This window comes from Saccopteryx bilineata, chromosome 11 (genome assembly GCF_036850765.1).
Source record: "Saccopteryx bilineata isolate mSacBil1 chromosome 11, mSacBil1_pri_phased_curated, whole genome shotgun sequence".
NCBI lineage: Eukaryota > Metazoa > Chordata > Mammalia > Chiroptera > Emballonuridae > Saccopteryx > Saccopteryx bilineata.
This window is the reverse complement of record NC_089500.1, coordinates 80,439,595-80,458,812: the sequence shown is the minus strand read 5'-3', so window position 1 is coordinate 80,458,812 and position 19,218 is coordinate 80,439,595. Positions and strand designations below refer to the sequence as shown.

General features: G+C 49.9%; 1 protein-coding gene across 1 annotated transcript; it reads right to left on the bottom strand.

The window, feature by feature from the left end:
* Positions 1–1,235: 1,235 nt before the first annotated feature.
* Positions 1,236–19,218, bottom strand: SLC17A4 (solute carrier family 17 member 4). The gene is made up of 12 exons (XM_066246633.1): positions 19,192–19,218; positions 15,512–15,638; positions 12,058–12,254; positions 11,129–11,362; positions 10,943–11,030; positions 10,191–10,277; positions 7,967–8,085; positions 7,692–7,853; positions 5,085–5,217; positions 4,840–4,987; positions 3,923–4,013; positions 1,236–2,197 (listed from the first exon to the last, which is right to left on the bottom strand). The coding sequence occupies exons 2-12, from the start codon at positions 15,600–15,602 to the stop codon at positions 2,063–2,065; spliced, it is 1,485 nt and encodes a 494-aa protein (XP_066102730.1). The 5' UTR covers positions 15,603–15,638; positions 19,192–19,218; the 3' UTR covers positions 1,236–2,062.

Below are 19,218 nucleotides of genomic sequence, written 5' to 3'. Positions count from 1 at the left end.
TGGTTCTGTTTCCAAAGCGTCCACAGAGAGCCAGGCGTCTGAGCTAGCTGGAGTCCACTACCCTGTACCCAGCGGTGGTTCTGTTCCCAGAGGTGGTTCTGTTTCCAAAGTGTCCACAGGGAGCCAGGCGTCTGAGCTAGCTGGAGTCCACTACCCTGTACCCAGCGGTGGTTCTGTTCCCAGAGGTGGTTCTGTTTCCAAAGTGTCCACAGAGAGCCAGGCGTCTGAGCTAGCTTGAGTCCACTGCCCTGTTTCCAGAGGTGGTTCTGTTTCCAAAGCGTCCACAGGGAGCCAGGCGTCTGAGCTAGCTGGAGTCCACTGCCCTGTTTCCAGAGGTGGTTCTGTTTCCAAAGTGTCCACAGGGAGCCAGGCGTCTGAGCTAGCTGGCGTCCACTACCCTGTTTCCAGAGGTGGTTCTGTTTCCAAAGCATCCGCAGAGAGCCAGGCGTCTGAGCTAGCTGGAGTCCACTACCCTGTACCCAGTGGTGGTTCTGTTCCCAGAGGTGGTTCTGTTTCCAAAGCGTCCGCAGAGAGCCAGGCATCTGAGCTAGCTGGAGTCCACTACCCTGTTTCCAGCGGTGGTTCTGTTTCCAAAGCGTCCGCAGAGAGCCAGGCATCTGAACTAGCTGGAGTCCGCTACCCTGTACCCAGCAGCTGCAGGCACCTTCATTCTTCTCACAGTGGATTCGTCTTTATTGCCCTTATGGTGATGGAAATTTCCCCCTGGGTATCATGTGCCCAGCATGTCTCTTCCCTTGAAGTCACCGGCTCCTGGACTTCCCTCCCCCGCCCCTGGCCCAGGACTCTGCATTTTGCTGTTTCAGGCTTTCTTTCGATGGTAGCTCTCTGTGTTCATCTTCTGGGTGTTTGGACACACGTCCCTCTGGTGATTCTCAGTTCCCACTCCTACGGCCCTGCCTTCCTCTTCTGCTGTTGGTGAGAAACTGTCCTCTGGTCCCGGATGCTTTCACCAGGAGAACCACAGGAAATCTGTTTCTGTGCTCCCACCCGGGGCTCCAAATGTGTTGATTTCCACACCAAGCAGTTCTTCCGTGCTCTGTAGACACCAACTGGGTGTCCTATAGTTTAATCCCGTTCTGAGAGCAGCTACCCAGAGTGAGTCCAGGCTCCATGGGGGAAGGGCTCTGTCTGACATGGCTATGAGAGGGGGGGGCTTTCACGGCCCCTTCCTCAGGTTGGATAATTCGCTAGACTGATTCACAGAACTCGAAAAAAAACAGTTCACTTACGATGATCGGTTTATTTTGGAGGATATCACTCGGAAACAGCCCAATGGAGAAGATGTGCAGGGCAGGACGTGGGAAGAGACGCCCTCTGCACTCTCCCCCCCCGGGGGGGGGGGCTCGTTCTCCCGGGCCCCTCCGTGGGTTTGCCAACCCGGAAGTTCTCAGAACCCCATCATGTAGGGTTTTCATAGGAATCTTCTTACACGGGCCCGGTTGATGAAATTAATCATCGTCTATTGATGAACAGCCCCATCTCCAGCCTTTCTCTCCTCCCAAAAGGTGGGATGGTGGAGCCGGAAGTCCCAGACGTCTAATCATGCAACCGACCCCCATGCTGAAGCTCTCCAGGGCCCCAGCTGCCAACCCTCTCATCATGCCAGAAAAATCCCAGGGTCTTATCAGCTTTTGTGACAGGAATGAAGGATGGAAGACCAAACAGATACCCCTATTATCTCATCACTCAAGAAACTGCAAGAGTTTTAGGATGCTTGTGCCAGGCACTGGGAGCAGAGACCAAATATGGGTTATTATGTCACAACGCCTGTGAAAAAAACTGAAAAGCATGTAGAGATTTAGACACACCTGTGCTTTCAGGAGTGCCCTGTTACATAGCTGGTCTCTTTCTCCTCCCCCCTTCAATAAAATCTCCAGGCAGAACCTGCAGGATTTCACAGTCGAGGCCTCGGTGAAGACACTAGAAACGAAGTCAACGCAACGGAATGGCAACTCGTCAAGCAAGCCCCAGTGGGGGCTGCCGGGGACGGCAGGTGAACCCACGCCGGCGGCAGGAGCTCGGACGTCGCTCGTCTGTTTGCTCACAAGTGGGTGAACGTCTGCTCTCTAGCCCAGTCCTGCACCTCCGCCTGGCTGAAGACAAGGTAGAAGACCAGGCCGCATATGTTCACCGCTGCCGAGAGCAAGAAGATGTTCCTCCAGCCGGTCTCCGGGTCCTGGAGACGGGAGAAGACGGGTTATTAACGGCCCGCACGTCTTTGTCCCTCCCGGTACAGAAGGGCTATGCCACGGTGTCCTGTGGCCACCGCTCAGCTCTGCTCCAGACGCTGGGAGTCCTGGTTGTCCTTGAAATACGCAGTTGCGTTCCATGCACGGGCCTGTCCCTCCGCTGGGACCTCCTCCCCCCAGAGAGCACCTGTCTCACACCCTTCTGGTTTCTGGACCTTGCCTGAATGCTTCTGTTCCCCCAGTGAGTCCTCCCTTGACCCCCCATTTTACAGTGAAAACCTCCCCCTTCCTCTATGCCAGGGGTCCCCAAACTTTTTACACAGGGGGCCAGTTCACTGTCCCTCAGACCGTTGGAGGGCCGGACTATAAAAAAAACTATGAACAAATCCCTATGCACACTGCACATATCTTATTTTAAAGTAAAAAAACAAAACGGGAACAAATACAATATTTAAAATAAAGAACAAGTAAATTTAAATCAAGAAACTGACCAGTATTTCAATGGGAACTATGGGCCTGCTTTTGGCTAATGAGATGGTCCATGTGCTCCTTTCATTGACCACCAATGAAAGAGGTGCCCCTTCTGGAAGTGCAGCGGGGCGGATAAATGGCCTCAGGGGGCCGCATGTGGCCCGCGGGCCATAGTTTGGGGACTCCTGCTCTATGCCTTATTCTCTTCTCCTACTTAGTTCTTCTCTTAACAGTTACCACCCTCACTCTACCATACGTTACCTATTTTTATTCTTTTCTATAATGTAGGCTTCTCAAAGGCCCGGACTTCCTTGTTATTCACTTAGTGCGGTGCAGGGCGCACGCTCTGGGTGGATGCACGTTTGTAAAACGAATGAACGGATGGGTGAATGACGAGGGAGACAGGGTCAGCTTGAGAATTTCCATTTCGAACAACCATTCCCTGACAGCGTGTTCGTCAGTGGCTGAATGGGAACTGAAGCTTCAGGTGACACAGGACGCGATGTCAGGAAGAATCGCCTTTCCCTGCTATTATTGTCCCTGTTCCTGACTGACAGGTGGAAAACCACAAGGAACTGAAAGGATGGTGCTCGTGTGAAGGTCATGTGCACCTCTCTCCGCAGAAAGTCTGCACCCGCAGGTTCTTAGGAGATGTTCAAGGCATCAGATAAATTTGTTTGTTACGACAACTTTAGACGCATCTCCCAGACAGGAGGTCGTTTGGGTGCACACGCAGCCGTGTGAGCGGGGCTGGTTGGTGAGGTGTCCTCACCGGGGGGTGGTGAGCTCACACAGATGGGGCAGACTGCTCCTTCCCTCTGCCCTTCTCCCAGCCTCTCGCTCTTTCACCCCAGACACATCTGTTGGGTTCCTACATAGGATGACCAATTCTTTCGAACGGCTTGGAACTTTCACGGTTTCAGGGTTGAAAGTCCCGCCTCCCGGGAAACCCCTCCCTCCCGAGCAGATCACCATGGTCAGCCACTCTCTACTTTACCAGAAACGCCGCCCTGTTGCTACAGACTTGGATGAGGAGCTTGAGAGACTCATCTTCTAAGATCTCATAAAAGTGTGAACTCCCGCAATTCCGCGCCCCGGACACAGGGGGCGCCTGGGGCTCTTGGGCTTCCAAAGGAGCCGTATTGAGGAAGGAACAGGTGTGCCCTCCCCTGTCTGACTTCTCCAGGGTGACCTCTAGAGGCTAACCAGAGGAATATTTTCGTCAGAATACTGGACCTCACCTGACCGATGAAAAATCCAGAAACAGTAGGGGCGATGACTCCCGATAGGTTAGCAAAGACCACCGATAACCCCTTGAGAAAGCAAGTGTACCTGGAAGAGACGGAGAGAGATCCCAGAGCAAGCAGATGTCAATCTCAGTTGATCTGTGGCCATCCAGTGCGTCTCTTGATGGGGCTGTGTGTGTGGGTGGGGGGCGGGCGTCAGGGGTTGTGCCGTCACTTCATCCACCTGAGGGAAACGCACTGACGAGTGGTTCCTCTCATCCCCTGCTAGCACCTGAGACACCCCAGGGCCAGCCGGCACTAACCTGACAACGTGGTGGATGCAGAATGTGTAGACTGATGCTCTGACCTGGTTTCTACGTTCTCCTGGTCTCTGCTATAAAGTCTGACCTGAGGGCCTTGTTCTCGGGGATACAAGAGCCCTCACTGGGCAAGACGTGGACTCCCCTGAGATAAGTAAGGTGTTTCCTACGTGTCTTGGTGGCTCTTGGAAGGTGGAGTGTGTCCTGTGGACTGTGAAACGGCCGTGGGAGCTACACGTGGAAGTCTCGGTCATCTCTGGTACTTACTTACACGGGTCCTTTCGCTCTATTAGACCCCGTGTGAGCACGTAATGTGGAGTTTCAGGAGTCCTTTCAGTGACCCTACCCTTTGTCATTGCTGAGTCCCCAGCAGAGAGAGGCGTGGCAGTGTGGCCACTGCCTCCTTCTGCCTTCGACTAGAAAAACTACCTTCTCCAGCGTCGACTAGCTTTGGGTCCCCTCCAGGGATCATCTGGACATAGGGCTGGTGGCGACATTTCCTGTGACCTGTTCCATGTGTCACACTGTAACCCACGGTCACGGCAGGTTCAGGGCCGCTGGACCCGAACTGTGCTTCTGTGAGTGACAACAGGGCAGAGGGGGGGTCCTTACCGGGGGGCGATATCCATGAAGTTGACCAGAGCTCCTGACTGGCAGAAGCTGCTGGTGGCCATACACAGCCCCAGGAAGGCCACGGCGGTGCCGAAGCTGGAACTGACCCAGGACAGGAGCACGGAGAACAGGCTCGGGACGAGAACCCCTGCGGGCGGGCGGGCGGGAGGACACGCGGAGAGACTCGGACGCTGCCCCGAGGGTCCCGCACCCACCTTGCCCTCCACCCAGCCCTGGGTCCTTACCTACGGCAGTGAAGAGCTTTCTGATGACAAGGAGGGTGAGGATTTTTCTGGAGAGGAGAAAATCTGCCAACAGGCCTCCAAGGATGATGAAGACAAAGCCAACGCCAAGCAGCAGGGCTGACAGGTACCCGCTCTGAGGACCAGAGATGGGCTGAGGTGCACGCTCACCCCTCCCCGCCCCCCGGCATGGCACAGATCGGTCCCTAGGTGCTCTGTCTACACCGTGACTTCCCTTCACAAGCACATCATCTTTCATACAAATCCTATGCCATTAGACCGAGCCAGGATAATTTCTGAGGAAAAATCAGCGTATTGTTCAGTTTAGGGTGGTGTGGGGAAAGAACAACTCTTCTCTCCATCTATCGAGATCACCTGGAAATAGATGTTTAAAAGAACAAAACAGGCCCTGGCCGGTTGGCTCAGTAGTAGAGCGTCGGCCTGGCGTGCAGAAGTCCTGGGTTTGATTCCTGGCCAGGGCACATAGTAGAGGCACCCATCTGCTTCTCCACCCCTCCCCCTCTCCTTCCTCTCTGTTTCTCTCTTCCCCTCCCGCAGCCGAGGCTCCATTGGAGCAAAGATGGCCCGGGCGCTGGGGATGGCTCCTTGGCCTCTGCCCCAGGCACTAGAGTGGCTCTGGTCGCAGCAGAGCGACGTCCTGGAGGGGCAGAGCATCGCCCCCTGGTGGGCGTGCCGGGTGGATCCTGGTCAGGCATATGCAGGAGTCTGTCTGACTGTCTCTCCCCATTTCTAGCTTCAGAAAAATAAAAAAAAATAATAAATTAATTAAAGAACAAAACGCGGTAGAAAAAGTAGGCAAAGGACACAAAGAGGAAATAGGTAGGAAAAAAAAAAAGAAAGAAAGAAAACCAAGTGATTCCTACACAGATTAAAACGCACTCGACCTCAGGCTACGACTCCTGCGAGACACCGCTGTCCATGGACCAACTCGGTGACGCGTCAGGTTGGTGACAGGGTCCTCGGCGGTGCTGTGGGGAGTCAGATGCGTGCCAATATGATTCGTGCCTTGTGGAGGGTGTCAACAAACATGAGCGCTTATCACTGCGTGGACTCACGACTCAGATGTGCAGAAATTTAAGAAACAGTTGCACAAATGTAGGACAAAGACTGAAAATAAAACCCAGAGTCGGTTTGTTCATGTTTGCTGACACAAAACCCCGACAGTATGCTGTGTGTTGTGTAAAAAGAAAAGAAAAAGAAAAAACCTTGGGAAGATAAGACTATCCATTCACATATGTTTGCATTCTCAGAAATGGAAGAATATGTATGAAATTAATACCAAGAGTGAGCTGAGGACTGGGCTGGAAGAACAGGACAGATTGGGGACAGGAATGAGAGGATAAGATTCTTCACTCTTTACCTTTCTGTATAGGTTTTTTTTACATGTTGAACACTCTTGTTCTCAGTGCAAACTTCTAAAGCAAGAAGGGAAAGGAGAGTGTTGGAAAGCCCTTGACAGTCAGTCACATGGTGCAAGCTGTTCATTTTACCAACGAATAAACCAAATGCCATCGGGGTGACGTGTCGTCGTGAGAAAGTGCCCCACAACGGATGGGACCTCAGGTCTGGACTTCCCAAACCGGGGGGCGGGAGGGCTGGTCTCAGCTCGTCTGTGCCATCATTCTCCCAGTCGCCTCCTGCTGCTGTGGCCCCTGAGGGTGGGATGCCACCACCCCATGCCCCCGACCCTGACCTCGCCCCGTGCTCATTCTGATTCCCTGGCCTGTGGTTGGGTCCTGTCGCTTGCCTCTGCCTCTCCTCCTCCTCCTCTAGGGGACCACGGCCACCCCACTCTGGGGCTTTCTGACCCCAGCAACCCGGGCCCCTTTGCATGCGCGCGTCCTGTCCTCCGACCTCTGCTGCGGTCACTCTCTGGCCACGTAGCGTGCTGTCAGGACAGGAAGCCAGTCCACATGGGAACACTGTTCCTCAAGTCCAGGAGGTGAGAAGGTAGCAGTCATTCCGTGCACTGCCGCTAACCGGCTATGGCAGCTGATACGCTCTTTGCCACCTGTCAGACGTCTGTCTCCCATCAGCCCATCCGAGCGCCCGTGCCTTTTGTGAAGAAGCAGAGACCTGCACGTGTCTGGGCACCTTTCTCTGTACACATCAGACTTAGATGAACAGGGGCTTCGTTTGCTTCTTTGTTTTAAAGAACAGTCTCCACAAGTTTGGGGAATACGTCCTCCAGGGGGGCTTCCTGTCCTTCTAGTCGTGTCTTATTCTCAGCCTGCGCTGTGTGTGATTCTCTGGCACAGACCCCCTGCCCCTGAAGGCTGAATTTGTTCTGTTAGTGCCTCCTCCCCTTTGCCATCAGCAGAGTGCCCTGTGTGCCAGTGTCGATGGGGACCCCAGGGTTGAAGGTAGACTTTTTTTCATAGGTCCCTTAAAAAATAGATGACATTGTTTGAAGAGCACCATTCTGCCCCAGTAAACAGGAGGTCAGACTGAGATGAGTCAGAATTCCAGTGAACCTGTTTGCACTGCCCACCCGAAGGACCCAGGCCTCGTTCCCGGATTTGCTGACCATCGGAGAGACTGAGGATGGAGCATGTGAACAGAACAGAATGAGCTTCCCCTTGTACTTACATCTTGGAGGCCAACTTGAAGTACGGAGCTGATGTACATCGGTAAGAACGCCATTAGGACGTGGAAATACCAGTGTGCCGTGAACTGGGTCACTAAGATGCTCCAGAGGGGTAGAGACCTGATCATAGCCTTGACAGGAAGAGGCTGGTCTGGCGGATAGTCCTACGAGAAAGCAGTTATCAATGTCCCCTCCGTGGGAAGACACTTGACCTCCGAGGCACAGCCACACACACACATGGGCACGGGGAAGTGGCAGAGAAGTCGTTCAAGGCAACCTGCTGAGCCAGCGAGCGCACGATGTAGTCCCTCTCGCCGGCGCTGATAAACGGATGCTCCGTGGGGTCATCGTACACGAGAGAGAACCAGAGACCAGAGCAGGCACAGCCGATGCCACCTGGAAGAGAGCCCAGTCAGCACCGGGCTCGAGGCCCTTCCGGCTTCACTCTCGTCCCGAGATGGCCCCTGTGGGTGACAGAACAGCCGGCCCCAACGCGCCTCCCTGCGTCTGCGCCCTGGAGCGAGCGGCCCATGCACAGGCGGAAGGTGCTCCCCTGCTGCTTGACCTTGGCCTTGGCGGTGTCGCCTGCCTTTGCCAACGGCCAGGGGGCGGTGCAGAGCCCAGTGGGTTTGCCCCAGGTGCTTGAAAAGGCCCTCGGGGTTGAAGTACCAGAGTCCCCCCTGGTCCTCGGGCCTCTGCAAAGTTCCTTCCGTCAGGGCGGCGGTGCGTTTTCCGCCTCCAGCGCGGAAGAGTTAGCCGCAGTACCTGAGTGCCACCCATCACTCCGACAATTTGAAAATATGAAAGGAAATGAAACGAATCCTCGGCAAAGAGAGGTTCTCTAATATCCACATTTCTAAAAGTGTTGGACCACGAAACCCAGTTACTTTGGAGGTGGAAATATAATGCATCTTAAACTTTCCTTTTCAGAGTCCTAGCGTCCCGAGTCCTCTTCAGCTGGTTAGCTTGGTGTCTACGCATTCCTTCGCAAATACAGAGCGGTCAGGCGTTTTGTTAGGTTTTGAGAATACCAGAATACAAAGATATACATAATTTCACTGTCAAGGAACTTAAAAACCAAGCGGAAAGGGATAGAGATGAGAATTCGCTCTGCTGCACACTCAAGAATGGAGGATGTTCACCCTGATTCAACGGTATTTAGTGGGTTTGCAGCTGGTATCAATTGCTTACCGTTTCTCAAAAGGCTGTGCACAGTAACCTTCTCTCTCTGCTTGAATAACTTGTGGAACCTGCCCTCTGGAAGTTTCCATGACAGCCCTTGAAGGTTATTGTGCTATAGTAATCAACCTATAGAATACATACGTGGACCTCATGTTACAGAACTCTTGATATCAGAACATTATCCTCTAATGAAAATACCCCTTGGAGGCACTGGTCCCCCTGAAGTCAGGCAGTTAGCCGATGGGATTTCTGGGACTGTTTCGGAATCAACCAGACACAAACATGAGTCAAAAGCAGCCAGGCACGCCCCCACCAGGCTGGGTAAAGGCAGACTGGGAAGTTGTAGAGCGTTGCTCCTGGAACACTTCATGTGTCTCTGGAAACTTTCCGCACAGCCTGTCTGTGTCTTAGGACCACTCCTGAGCCTTATGCGGTCTGCTCTCGCCCGGGGGCTGTATTCTCTACTCCAATCAGCGTTTTACCTACGATAAGGTCACATTCCCCCAATTTCCTAGTCATAGTATTAATAAGAGAAATTTAAAAGGATGTATGAAATAAATAAGTGTCTCTAAGAATAGAACTGTACCAAGATAACAGTTTCAACATCTTATGAAAGAAATCCCTGTGGCATCCTTTGTGGGCTCAATATAGAAAGAGGAGGGAGGGCCCTGGCCCGTTAGCTCAGTGGTAGAGCATCCGCCCAGCGTGTGGATGTCCCATGTTTGATTCCTGGTCAGGGCACACAGGAGAAGCAACCATCTGCTTTTCCACCCTTCCCCTATTCCCTTCTCTTCTCTTCTCTTCTCTTCCCATAGTCAGGGCTCCACTGGAGCAGGTTGGCACCTGGCACTAAGGATGGCTCCATGACTTCACCTAAACAGGCACCAAAACAGCTCAGTTGCCTAGCAACGGCAGATGAGCAGAGCATCGCCCCCTGGTGGGCATGCCAGGTGGATCCTGGTTGGGCGCATGCAGGAGTCTGTCTCTCTGCCTTCCTGCTTCTCACTTAAGAAAACTGTTAATAAATAAATAAATAAATAAATAAATAAATAAATAAATAAATAAAATAACGAAACAAGAGAGAATATTATAATGCCTTCGGGTCATCAGGTTATTCTAGCTCCACACTCAGGCTGCTGGAAGAGCAGGGTCACTCTGCACCATTCACAACGTGATTAGTCCTGGACAGGATCTTCAGTTACACGGATATGCGTATCTATGAGGGCTTGGTTAATCACCGGTGATTCGTATGACAGAAATCATGCCCGCCACTCGCTATCAGGAAATAAAATTCCGAGGTCTGAAAAGCATAAACTCACCAAAAACGTAGAAGACAGAAGGCCACCCAAGGGTCTCGCAGAGGAAACCGCCGGCAAGGAGGGCTGTTAAGGGCCCCAGCAACAACCCTAAACAGAAGATGTGAGGATGTTCAGGGTGAGAGGTCCGGCCCGGGGACAGCGTGTGCTTCCTGCCCACGGACGGACCTGGTCACCAAGCTGAGTTGCGTGCAGCGCGGGAAGCGATGAGCTGTGACCCAGACTCTCTACGTTCAAATCCTGCTTCTTCACTCAGTAGCTGCAGGACCCTGGGCAACTTACTCGTCTAGTTGTGTCGGGATTTGCCTTATGTGTGGAATGAGAATGAGAAGTTTTAAGACGAATAATTAGCGTGTGCTAATTATTCACTTGCAAGAAGTTGCTGCACAGCAGGTGTGCAGTTATGATCGAGAAAGAGAGTTGAGGGCAGCACTGTCGGGCAAGGGCACAGAGGAGCTGGGGGTGGATCCTGCTTCCGCTGCTGAGCCGTTGCAGAGTCCCCCTCAGACCGTGTACATAAGCAACAAGAAGGGCTCATCGGGTCTGACCTGTGGTGGCTCAATGGATAGAGCATCGACCTGGAACGCTGATGTCGCCAGTTCGAAACCCTGGGTTTGCCTAGTAAAGGCACATATGGGAGTTGATGCTTCCTGCTCCTCCTCTCTCTCTCTGTCTCTCTCTCTCTCTTCCCCCCACTAAAATAAATAAATAAAAAATCTTAAAAAAAAAAAAAGAAAGAAGAGTTTATCGATTACCTGAGATGGCAATGGAGATGAGTTGATTCATTTCCAGTGGGGGAGCCCACTTCACCCAAATTAAATACTGACTTGTTAGTATCATGACCTGAACAATACATAAATAAATAAATAAGCGAGTTCCACTTCTTGCCTCCCGAGAGGTGCCTCAGACCCTTCGCTCGTCCTCAGAACACACGTTGGTACCTCGGCTACGCCTTGGACAATCCGAAGGATGCTGAGCAAGACCACTCCGGCCTTGGCGGCCAGGGGGATGAAGAGGTTCAGGACCGAGGACACGAACAGGGCAGCGCCAACCAAGCACTTGGCCGTGAACTTTCCAGCCAGGTAGCCACTGGGGATGGAGGCCAGGAATGCACCCAGGTGGAAGGTGCTGAGGAGCAGCCCCTGGATTTCGGGGCTCCAGTCGTACCTGGGCGCCTAGGAGACAGACAAAGAGAACCCCCTCTGTTCATCTTGGGCCATGGAAGGCTGAGGATTTTTATTGTGAAGACTTGAGAGGCAGAAGAGTAATGGCAAGCTCTCTTTCTTTTCACTCTCTCTCTCCAATCCTTCCTCCAATCGACTCGCTTCATGGAGGAAAAAACCTAACCACACGGGCGGGGCAGAGAGGCTTCACGGTTGTGAGTACCCGAAAGCAGAAAGTGTGTTCTTTTATTATGAAGTATCGTGCAATTTATTTGTGTCACAACTGGAACCTTACTGAGGCTCACCGCTGTATAAACACAACACGCTCTTCCCCACAGAGTTTCCCCAGTCAACCATCTAACTGACTAATTAAATTATAGAAGAGGGAGGCAAACGGAGTCGGCACCATAGGCAAGGGAATGGCAAAGACACGAAGGAAAAAAGAGAAATTAGGGTAAATCTCTTCAGCTTATTTTGCGGTGGAGGATAGATGTGTCCACTCCATGGTCAACTCTGTTTCCTTCGTTTTAACTTAGTCCTGGGTTACACAGATAAGACATCAAGGAAGGATACAAACTCCTTGGCTACATACAGTTTCACGTTCTTATGACACAGAGATCCCTGACCATAGTAGATGTTCGGTAAGTGACCCTTGAGATCAAGCCCTCTGGGTCCCAGAAAAGAGTCCAAAGTCTGAATAAACTCACCACTGCCCGAAATCCTGGGAGGGTTTCGTTCCAGTTGTCCAGAGAGCCTTCTGTAGAGGTGTTGTTGGGCGGGCTGGGCGGGACCGTGTTGTTTACCATAGCCGGCATGGCAATGCTCAGGCTCATAAATTGGGTGAAAATTGTAAAGTTACAGAGATGCAAGAGGAGGGCCAGCCCATGTCGGACGGAACAAAAGCCTGAAAGGAGAAGGCACGGAAGGTGTTACGACCAGGGCACTCTTCTCCCCGGCCCTCTCTGAGTCTGGACGAGGGAGACAATTGCAGTCTGTCTGTGTGAGGCAGTCCTGTAGCACGAGCAGGTGTTGCTGTGTGTGGCGGACACCTGTCCCCCTGGTGGTGGTGGTGGTGGGGGGGGGGTGTCAGTCCCTCAGAACTGCTACCAAAGTGGACACCTGGCGAATGGTGGACTTGGCCAGGGTTAGCTCTAGGCAAGCATTTTCTGGGCAGGGCTGTGGGGTGAGCCAATGGGCGTGGGGACAGGAAGAGTGGATTTACAGAAGGAATTGGCTGGAGGCAGTGATTGTTTGGACACAGAGAGCCAGAGAGAGGAGTTGTTAAATGCGGCTCCCAAGTGCCCTGCTCGGGCAGCTGGCACAGCGTTCAGTGCCATTTATAACCAAAGAAACGTGGCACGTGTTTGGGGGCTGGCAGGAGAAGAGACTTGAAAGGTAGGCTGGGTTAGACAGAATTACTTAAAGGTCATCCTGATCCGGTCACCTAGGTTTGCACAGTATTTGCTGGTGTCCCGTGGGGACTGTGGTGTTATCCCTGGGGTTGAGTCCAGGTGCATTAATTAGTTTGATGGCATCTGGAAGAATGGATTGAATATAAGAAACCCCAGAGGAAATGTGTGACCACTGTCCTCCCACTAGGACTTTGATTTATTTAAAAATGATAACTTTTTAACAACTTTTTTCCACTTCTTGTATGTTTTCAACATGTGCATAAATCTATTAAAATGGTTTTGTGGGGTCTATTCAACTTTTCTTCATTCAAATGTGTAAAGTTATATTTTCACAGGAAGCATGTCCTTTCTCAGCTGTCCCCGTTATCGGCACCTTCACACTTTGCTTGTTGAGGTCCCCTTTTCCCCATTATTACTTATATTTAATCTCTCTGGCCTTATCAATCTGAGAAGTGAATTGTGCATTTTATTACTGTGAATGGCATCTCCGTTATCAAAGAATCAGCTCTTGTATATGATTTTTGTTTCAGTTTCCTGCATGTTTTGAATTTACATTTTCATCTACATTGAAGTTGTCTCATTTTCTTCCATAGAGTTTCCTTGCCGTCGTAGACTCAGTGAATTGGATGCATAACTTGCTTTATTTATTCTCGTGAGATCTTTGTTTTCCTCCGTTCTTCATACCCATCACCTTTTGACCTACTCTCTTGCCTATCTGCATTTTCTGTGACTTTTTCAAGCTCCGCTCTATGTCACTGATCTGATTTTCTGCAGGGATCAATTGTCTTGCAACTGCTAATTCCATTTCAATTCCAAAGTGACATTTGCCCCCTTTAGTTTCCTTTCTCATCTATATTGCATTGTTCTTTCCTATTATCCTGTTGATTTACTTTATACACTCTAAGCTTTACTGTTTTATTATTATTATTATAATTCTTGAGATATTGAAGACATTGGGAATGAAACTGTTGTTCGATTTCTCCATATCAAATCAGCACAGAAGTGTCTATAATGGTTAACAATCAGGTCATCCTGGTTTGAATTCAGGTGGCACCTCTCTGTGCGTGGGTGACTTAAATGAGTTATTTAATGCTCTATGTTTGAGTTCTCGCTCTTATAAAATGGTGATGATGCTGGCAGCACCTTCCTTGAATGATGGTTGGGGAGAGACCCCATGTGAGAGGTAATAATGCTAGCTAGTCTCTATATAGTGTTTACTATGTGCCAGGCATTGTTCTAAATGGTTTATACAGCATGACTAACTTAACCCTTACAAAAATCCTATAGGGGTACTATTGTTACCATTTCTTTTTTACAGGAAACGAAACAGAGACACAGAAAGTTTAAGTACCTTGTCTAAGGTCACACAGCGGGAAAATCAGGATTGCAAACTCTGGTAGTCTGAACCGCTCATGGAAAATTTTTTTTGCACAGAAATTCTATAAATTACTGTTTTGAGAGAGAGAAAGAGTTAGGATAAGAGAATTTGGCCAGTGGTATAGTCTATGAGACTCCTGGATATTTAGAAATGAATGAGATCTTAGAGATATAAGAGTCAAACTTTTCTGTCTTACAGATGAGGAAGCTGTAAAGATGAGGCAATTCATTCCAGGTCATGGTTGGTAGTTAATTATAGAGTAAGTATTAGGATGTGCTTATCCTGATTCTTCTCTGACGGGTAAGATTAGGAGAATTCTCTTTTCCTTAAGACATGCTCACTTCCCAGCAGACACACTGGCTAAAACATGGAATATTATGAAGTATTTCATCTTGATAAGTGCTTTCCTTTTCTTAAAGTATTATCTGACAGATAGCCTACACCCTTAAGAGAATTAAAAAATAGCATAGTTATATTATGAAGAGTTGGGAGGAAAATAAGGTGTTCAATGGTTTTCCTTATGATGTTTTCTAGCAAAGCAAGAAGTTGTGAAACAGAGGAGAGGCTTGAGAGAAGGGACTCACTTCCGGGATGTGGTGAAAGAAAGCCTATAGTTCTCTGTGAGGTCGGTCTGGCTCTCATATGAGCAGAGAGGTTTAATGAGATGACCTTTGGACTTAGAATCAGAAAAGCCAAGATCCTGGCCCGGTGGCTCAGTGGATAAAGCATTATCTTCACATAGCAAGGTCGTGGGTTCAATCGCCAGCCAGGGCACATAGGAGAAGCAATGAATGAGTGCACAAGTAAATGAAATAACGAGTTGATACTTCTCTCTCTCTCTCTCTTTGCAAACAATGAAAACATTTAAAAAACAACACAAAAAAGAATCAGAAAAGCCAAGATTAGATTGGATTCCATATTTTCTGCTTAGCATCTGCTCTTAATGTTTTCCTTCTGCTATAAATAAATTAATACCTGCTTTATATATCTTCAAGGTTTATTTCAAATAATGTAATCATTCTCAGTAAAAAATTCTGTTTTGGAAAAAAAAATTTTTTTCTCCATTGTTTTGAGAGAGAAAGGGAAAGAGAGAGGAAGGGGAGAGAGAAGCATCAACTTGTTTCACTTAGTTGTGTACTCCTTGACTGCTTCTCGTGCATGCCCTGACTGGGGGGCTCGAACCCACGACCTCCGGTGTGCTGGGTTGACAGTTTATCCACTGAGCCACCCAACCCGAGTGCCAGTAAAAATTCTTTATCACTATATAGAACGCTTGGCAATTGGTGGTAGCAAGAAGACTCTATGGGTCATCAAAAAAGAGTCCAGGTGACCTGGATCCTAGTTTTATCCACAACCAGTACATGATCTTACCTGTGCTGGAGTTTTGCGCTGACGTCCGGTTTACGTTGTCATCATTGGAAATGTCTCCTGCCGTGACCTTGCCTTGTGTTCCAGTGGACATTCTGACCCTCTTCTCCCAGGGTCCGGTGTGTACCTACTGAAATAAAAGAACGCACAAGCAATTACGGAGGAAGAGAAGTCTGGTATGCCATACAGGACACTGTCCCAGTTCTCAGAATGTGGGGGAAATGTTTGGTGGGGAAAGTGCCAGATTAGGACTCAGGTGACCTGGTTTGTCACCCAGACTCTGTCACTAGCTGTTTGTGTGGCCTTGGGAAGGTCAGTACCCTGGTCCTCGTTCCTGGTTCTCGAAAAGGAGAGATCTGGCCTGGATTGCTTTAGGGATTGCAATATTCTTTTCAGTTCTGTGTTTCCTCGTGCCTTTCCACTGATCTCAGGATGAACTGAATGTTAAAATTGACCATCTTCTTTGAGAGTGCAACCAGAAGATGCCGACGGATTAAATTACCTGAGAGGCTGTCTGCTATAATTATCTAGATAGACTAGATAAAATTCAGGAGACAGCCTTTTAAAGACATAGTTCCAAAGATAGTAAGAGACAGCCCCATCAAGGTCATAAAAAGTTGGAGGGATAAGCTAACCGTTCAGTAATGGTGGGACTGGAGTGGATACTTTCAGACAAAGTTTGGAGTTTTGTGCACCTCAGCAGACTGGACCTATTAATTATAACATGTCATTATTTGAAGGCTGAAAATAACCAATGAACTTGTTACTCTCTGAAAATGATCATAGAAGTTATGGGGCCAGCAGATGTAAAAGAAAGTTGGGACGAGGCAGGAGTTGTTGGTAAAATACAATTGTTTCCACTTCTTCTCTGTGGAGTGCTACTTTATGAATACAATGGCAAATGTCTATACTTTTGCCCGATATTGTTTTTAACTATAAGTGAAAGGACCAGGTAATGTTTATGTGTACCGCCACTGAACTTAGTGTAACCGCTCTCTTAGTTTGCACTAACAGACTGTTTGCCTCAGTGCATCATTCAAAAGCACCAAAGTGAGACCCCAGGAGACCTCCAGTCTGCACCAGAATTCAGAAACAGACTGCAAGTTGGATTTAAATCTAAATTAACGCTCACTGGGCCAACAGAGCAGCTCTGGTACCTGAGAAGAAACCGGACAAAGCAAAGCACGGCATCTTCTGCTACAAAAGTCATTTGCACATCGTGTCTGTGTGCGCCTGCAGAAAATTGATTGAGTGGAAAGAACCCTTTCAGCATAACATTTTCCCAGGGCTTGTGCTTACCAGGACTTCTCCAGTGAATCCATGCCTGCGAGTTCATTGACCCCTGGCTGGTTCATTCATTGATTCACTAGATATTTGCTGAGCCGATGGGTGGGTAGAACGCCCTGCTTATTTATAAGGTCTTCCTCCTGCATCTATGACTGAAGGACTCAGTTCACCTTAAATTGTCCCCTCTCGATGCTTCTTGTGGCAGAAGCCGGTTTTCTGGTACCAGATGTCCGGCATTATTGCCCACGGAGGCCGGCCTCGCCCCACACCACCTGGGTCTCTCCCACCACTGCCAACGCCCACTGCGCTGGTGACTCCAGCAAAGCCTCCAGGAAGCCTCCATGAGAATGAAAAAGAGAGAAGGAAGAAGGACAGGTGCGAGGAAGGAAATGAGATAGATGGTCGGCCTGGTTGCAGGAGACAGGTGTCCGTGGCGCTGAAATAGGGGAGGAGGAGAAGGGAGCGTCCCTGAGAGAAGAGCCTTCCAGGCGGAGTTTGCCGGGGCAGCCGGGGCAGAGTGAGTGAGTGAGGAGGCGCATGGTGGGGGACGAGATCCGAGCGGTGGCCAGGGGCCACACTGGGTCAGGCCCTATACAGCCAGGTCAGGGGGCTTGACTTACCCCGACAGCTGTGTGGTGCGTGGTCTGTAACGGACAAGACTTGGGACAGGGCCACTCGGGAAAGAGGCTGTTGTTGTCCCCTCCACCGGGGCGGGGGGTGGAGTCTGGGCTAGGCTGGTCATGGAGCAGATGACCAGACTGGGGATCTCTTCTTGGAGACGCGCCAAGATGGGCTAATGAGGCAGACGTAGGGATGAGAGAGAGGAAGAAATCCTCGGGGTTTGCCGGATCTATGGCTTGAGCCGGTGAGTGAAAGGGGTTGAGCTCAGCAGAGCGGAAACGAGCGGGTGGGAAGCAGGTCTCGGGAGGAAAACAAGCAACTTCCCTTGCACGTGTTGGGTTTGAGACGCGAGGCGTGTTCGACCCAGAAGGGAAGATGGCGGAGTAGACATGGTGTCAATGAATCTGCTGCTTGGGACAGAGGGCCCAGGTAGAAATACAAATTTGAAAGTCATCCGTCTTATCTATTTCTTTTTCTTTTTTTTTTTTTTTTTTCTGAAGTTGGAAACGGGGAGAGACAGTCAGACTCCCACATGCGCCCGACCGGGATCCACCCGGCACGCCCACCAGGGGCGACGCTCTACCCACCAGGGGGCGATGCTCTGCCCCTACGGGGTGTAGCTCTGCCGTGACCAGAGCCACTCTAGCGCCTGGGGCAGGGGCCAAGGAGCCATCCTCAGCGCCCGGGCCATCTTTGCTCCAATGGAGCCTCGGCTGCAGGAGGGGAAGAGAGAGACAGAGAGGAAGAGGGGGGAGAAACAAATGGGTGCTTCTCCTATGTGCCCTGGCTGGGAATCGAACCCGGGTCCCCCGCACGCCAGGCCGACGCTCTACCTCTGAGCCGACGCTCTACCGCTGAGCCAACCGGCCAGGGCCTTATCTATTTCTTTATAGACCAGGCAAATGAGAAAGAACCAGCCAAGACGACGTGCCGGTCATTTTCATATCCCTTTCCTGTTGGTTTTTCTGGCCGAGACAGATTGTGGGTGTTCCCTCTGCGTGAACAGATGCCCTGTTCTTCCCTACCCACTAGTTCACGAGAGAAGGAGACTTTTACTAAAGGTGCCTGGCAGAGCTGTTAACAGTTCACACGTTGTCTCTGTCTAGTCTCAACGGTGAACATCTTTTCCGTATAAGCAGCAGTTTGGATTTCTTTTTCACAGTCCCAAACAAAAGACCTCTGCCCTAAACTCTTTACTCATTTACTACTTCCCAGGGCCATGCGAGGTTTTATTTTATTTTACTTTGCCCCCCCAAAAAGATTCATTTGATCTTTTAGCCCTGATGAAAACCTTCATCTGCCAGAATTCTGCATTTACGTTTATTGTCTCTTGACAGATATGATTGGTGATTTAAAAAAAAAAAAGTTAACGCATCCCACCAAAACAAGTCTAATGTCCAAACCTTAAGGTGCAGGTCATCTAGTCTAGTTCCAATATTTAGGTGATATTAACCCTTACAGATATAGCTTAAAATTGCTGGTTTGCCTACAGCTGCTTTAGATAATTCAGACTCTCTGCAGCTATCATTTCGAATGGATTTATTCCCTAGAGTTTTGTTCCCTGCAGTTCGGGGGCTCTTGTTTCTTTTAGGAAAAAAAGGAGAAATCTCCTTCTCAATTTTCAGAATTATCTTAGAAAAGATGAGTTCTGTTACCTTCCCCCCTGCACAATCTCTCCTACCCCAAAACAGCAAATTAAGCAGCTGCCTATGGGAGAAATTCCCAGTTCCACAAAAGCAGATAATTAAGGGCAAAAAAAAAGATTGAAGGCTAACCTGAAGGAGGTGAGTGCCAGGTCCTCA

Excerpts from the sequence above, each read along its gene's own strand:
- SLC17A4 (XM_066246633.1), bottom strand. The coding sequence starts at position 15,602 with ATGTCCACTGGAACACAAGGCAAGGTCACGGCAGGAGACATTTCCAAT. Across the intron at positions 11,363-12,057 it reads TCCCAGGATTTCGGGCAGTG|GCGCCCAGGTACGACTGGAG; the intron begins GTGAGTTTATTC and ends TCTGTCTCCTAG. Across the intron at positions 11,031-11,128 it reads TTGTCCAAGGCGTAGCCGAG|GTCATGATACTAACAAGTCA; the intron begins GTACCAACGTGT and ends TGTATTGTTCAG.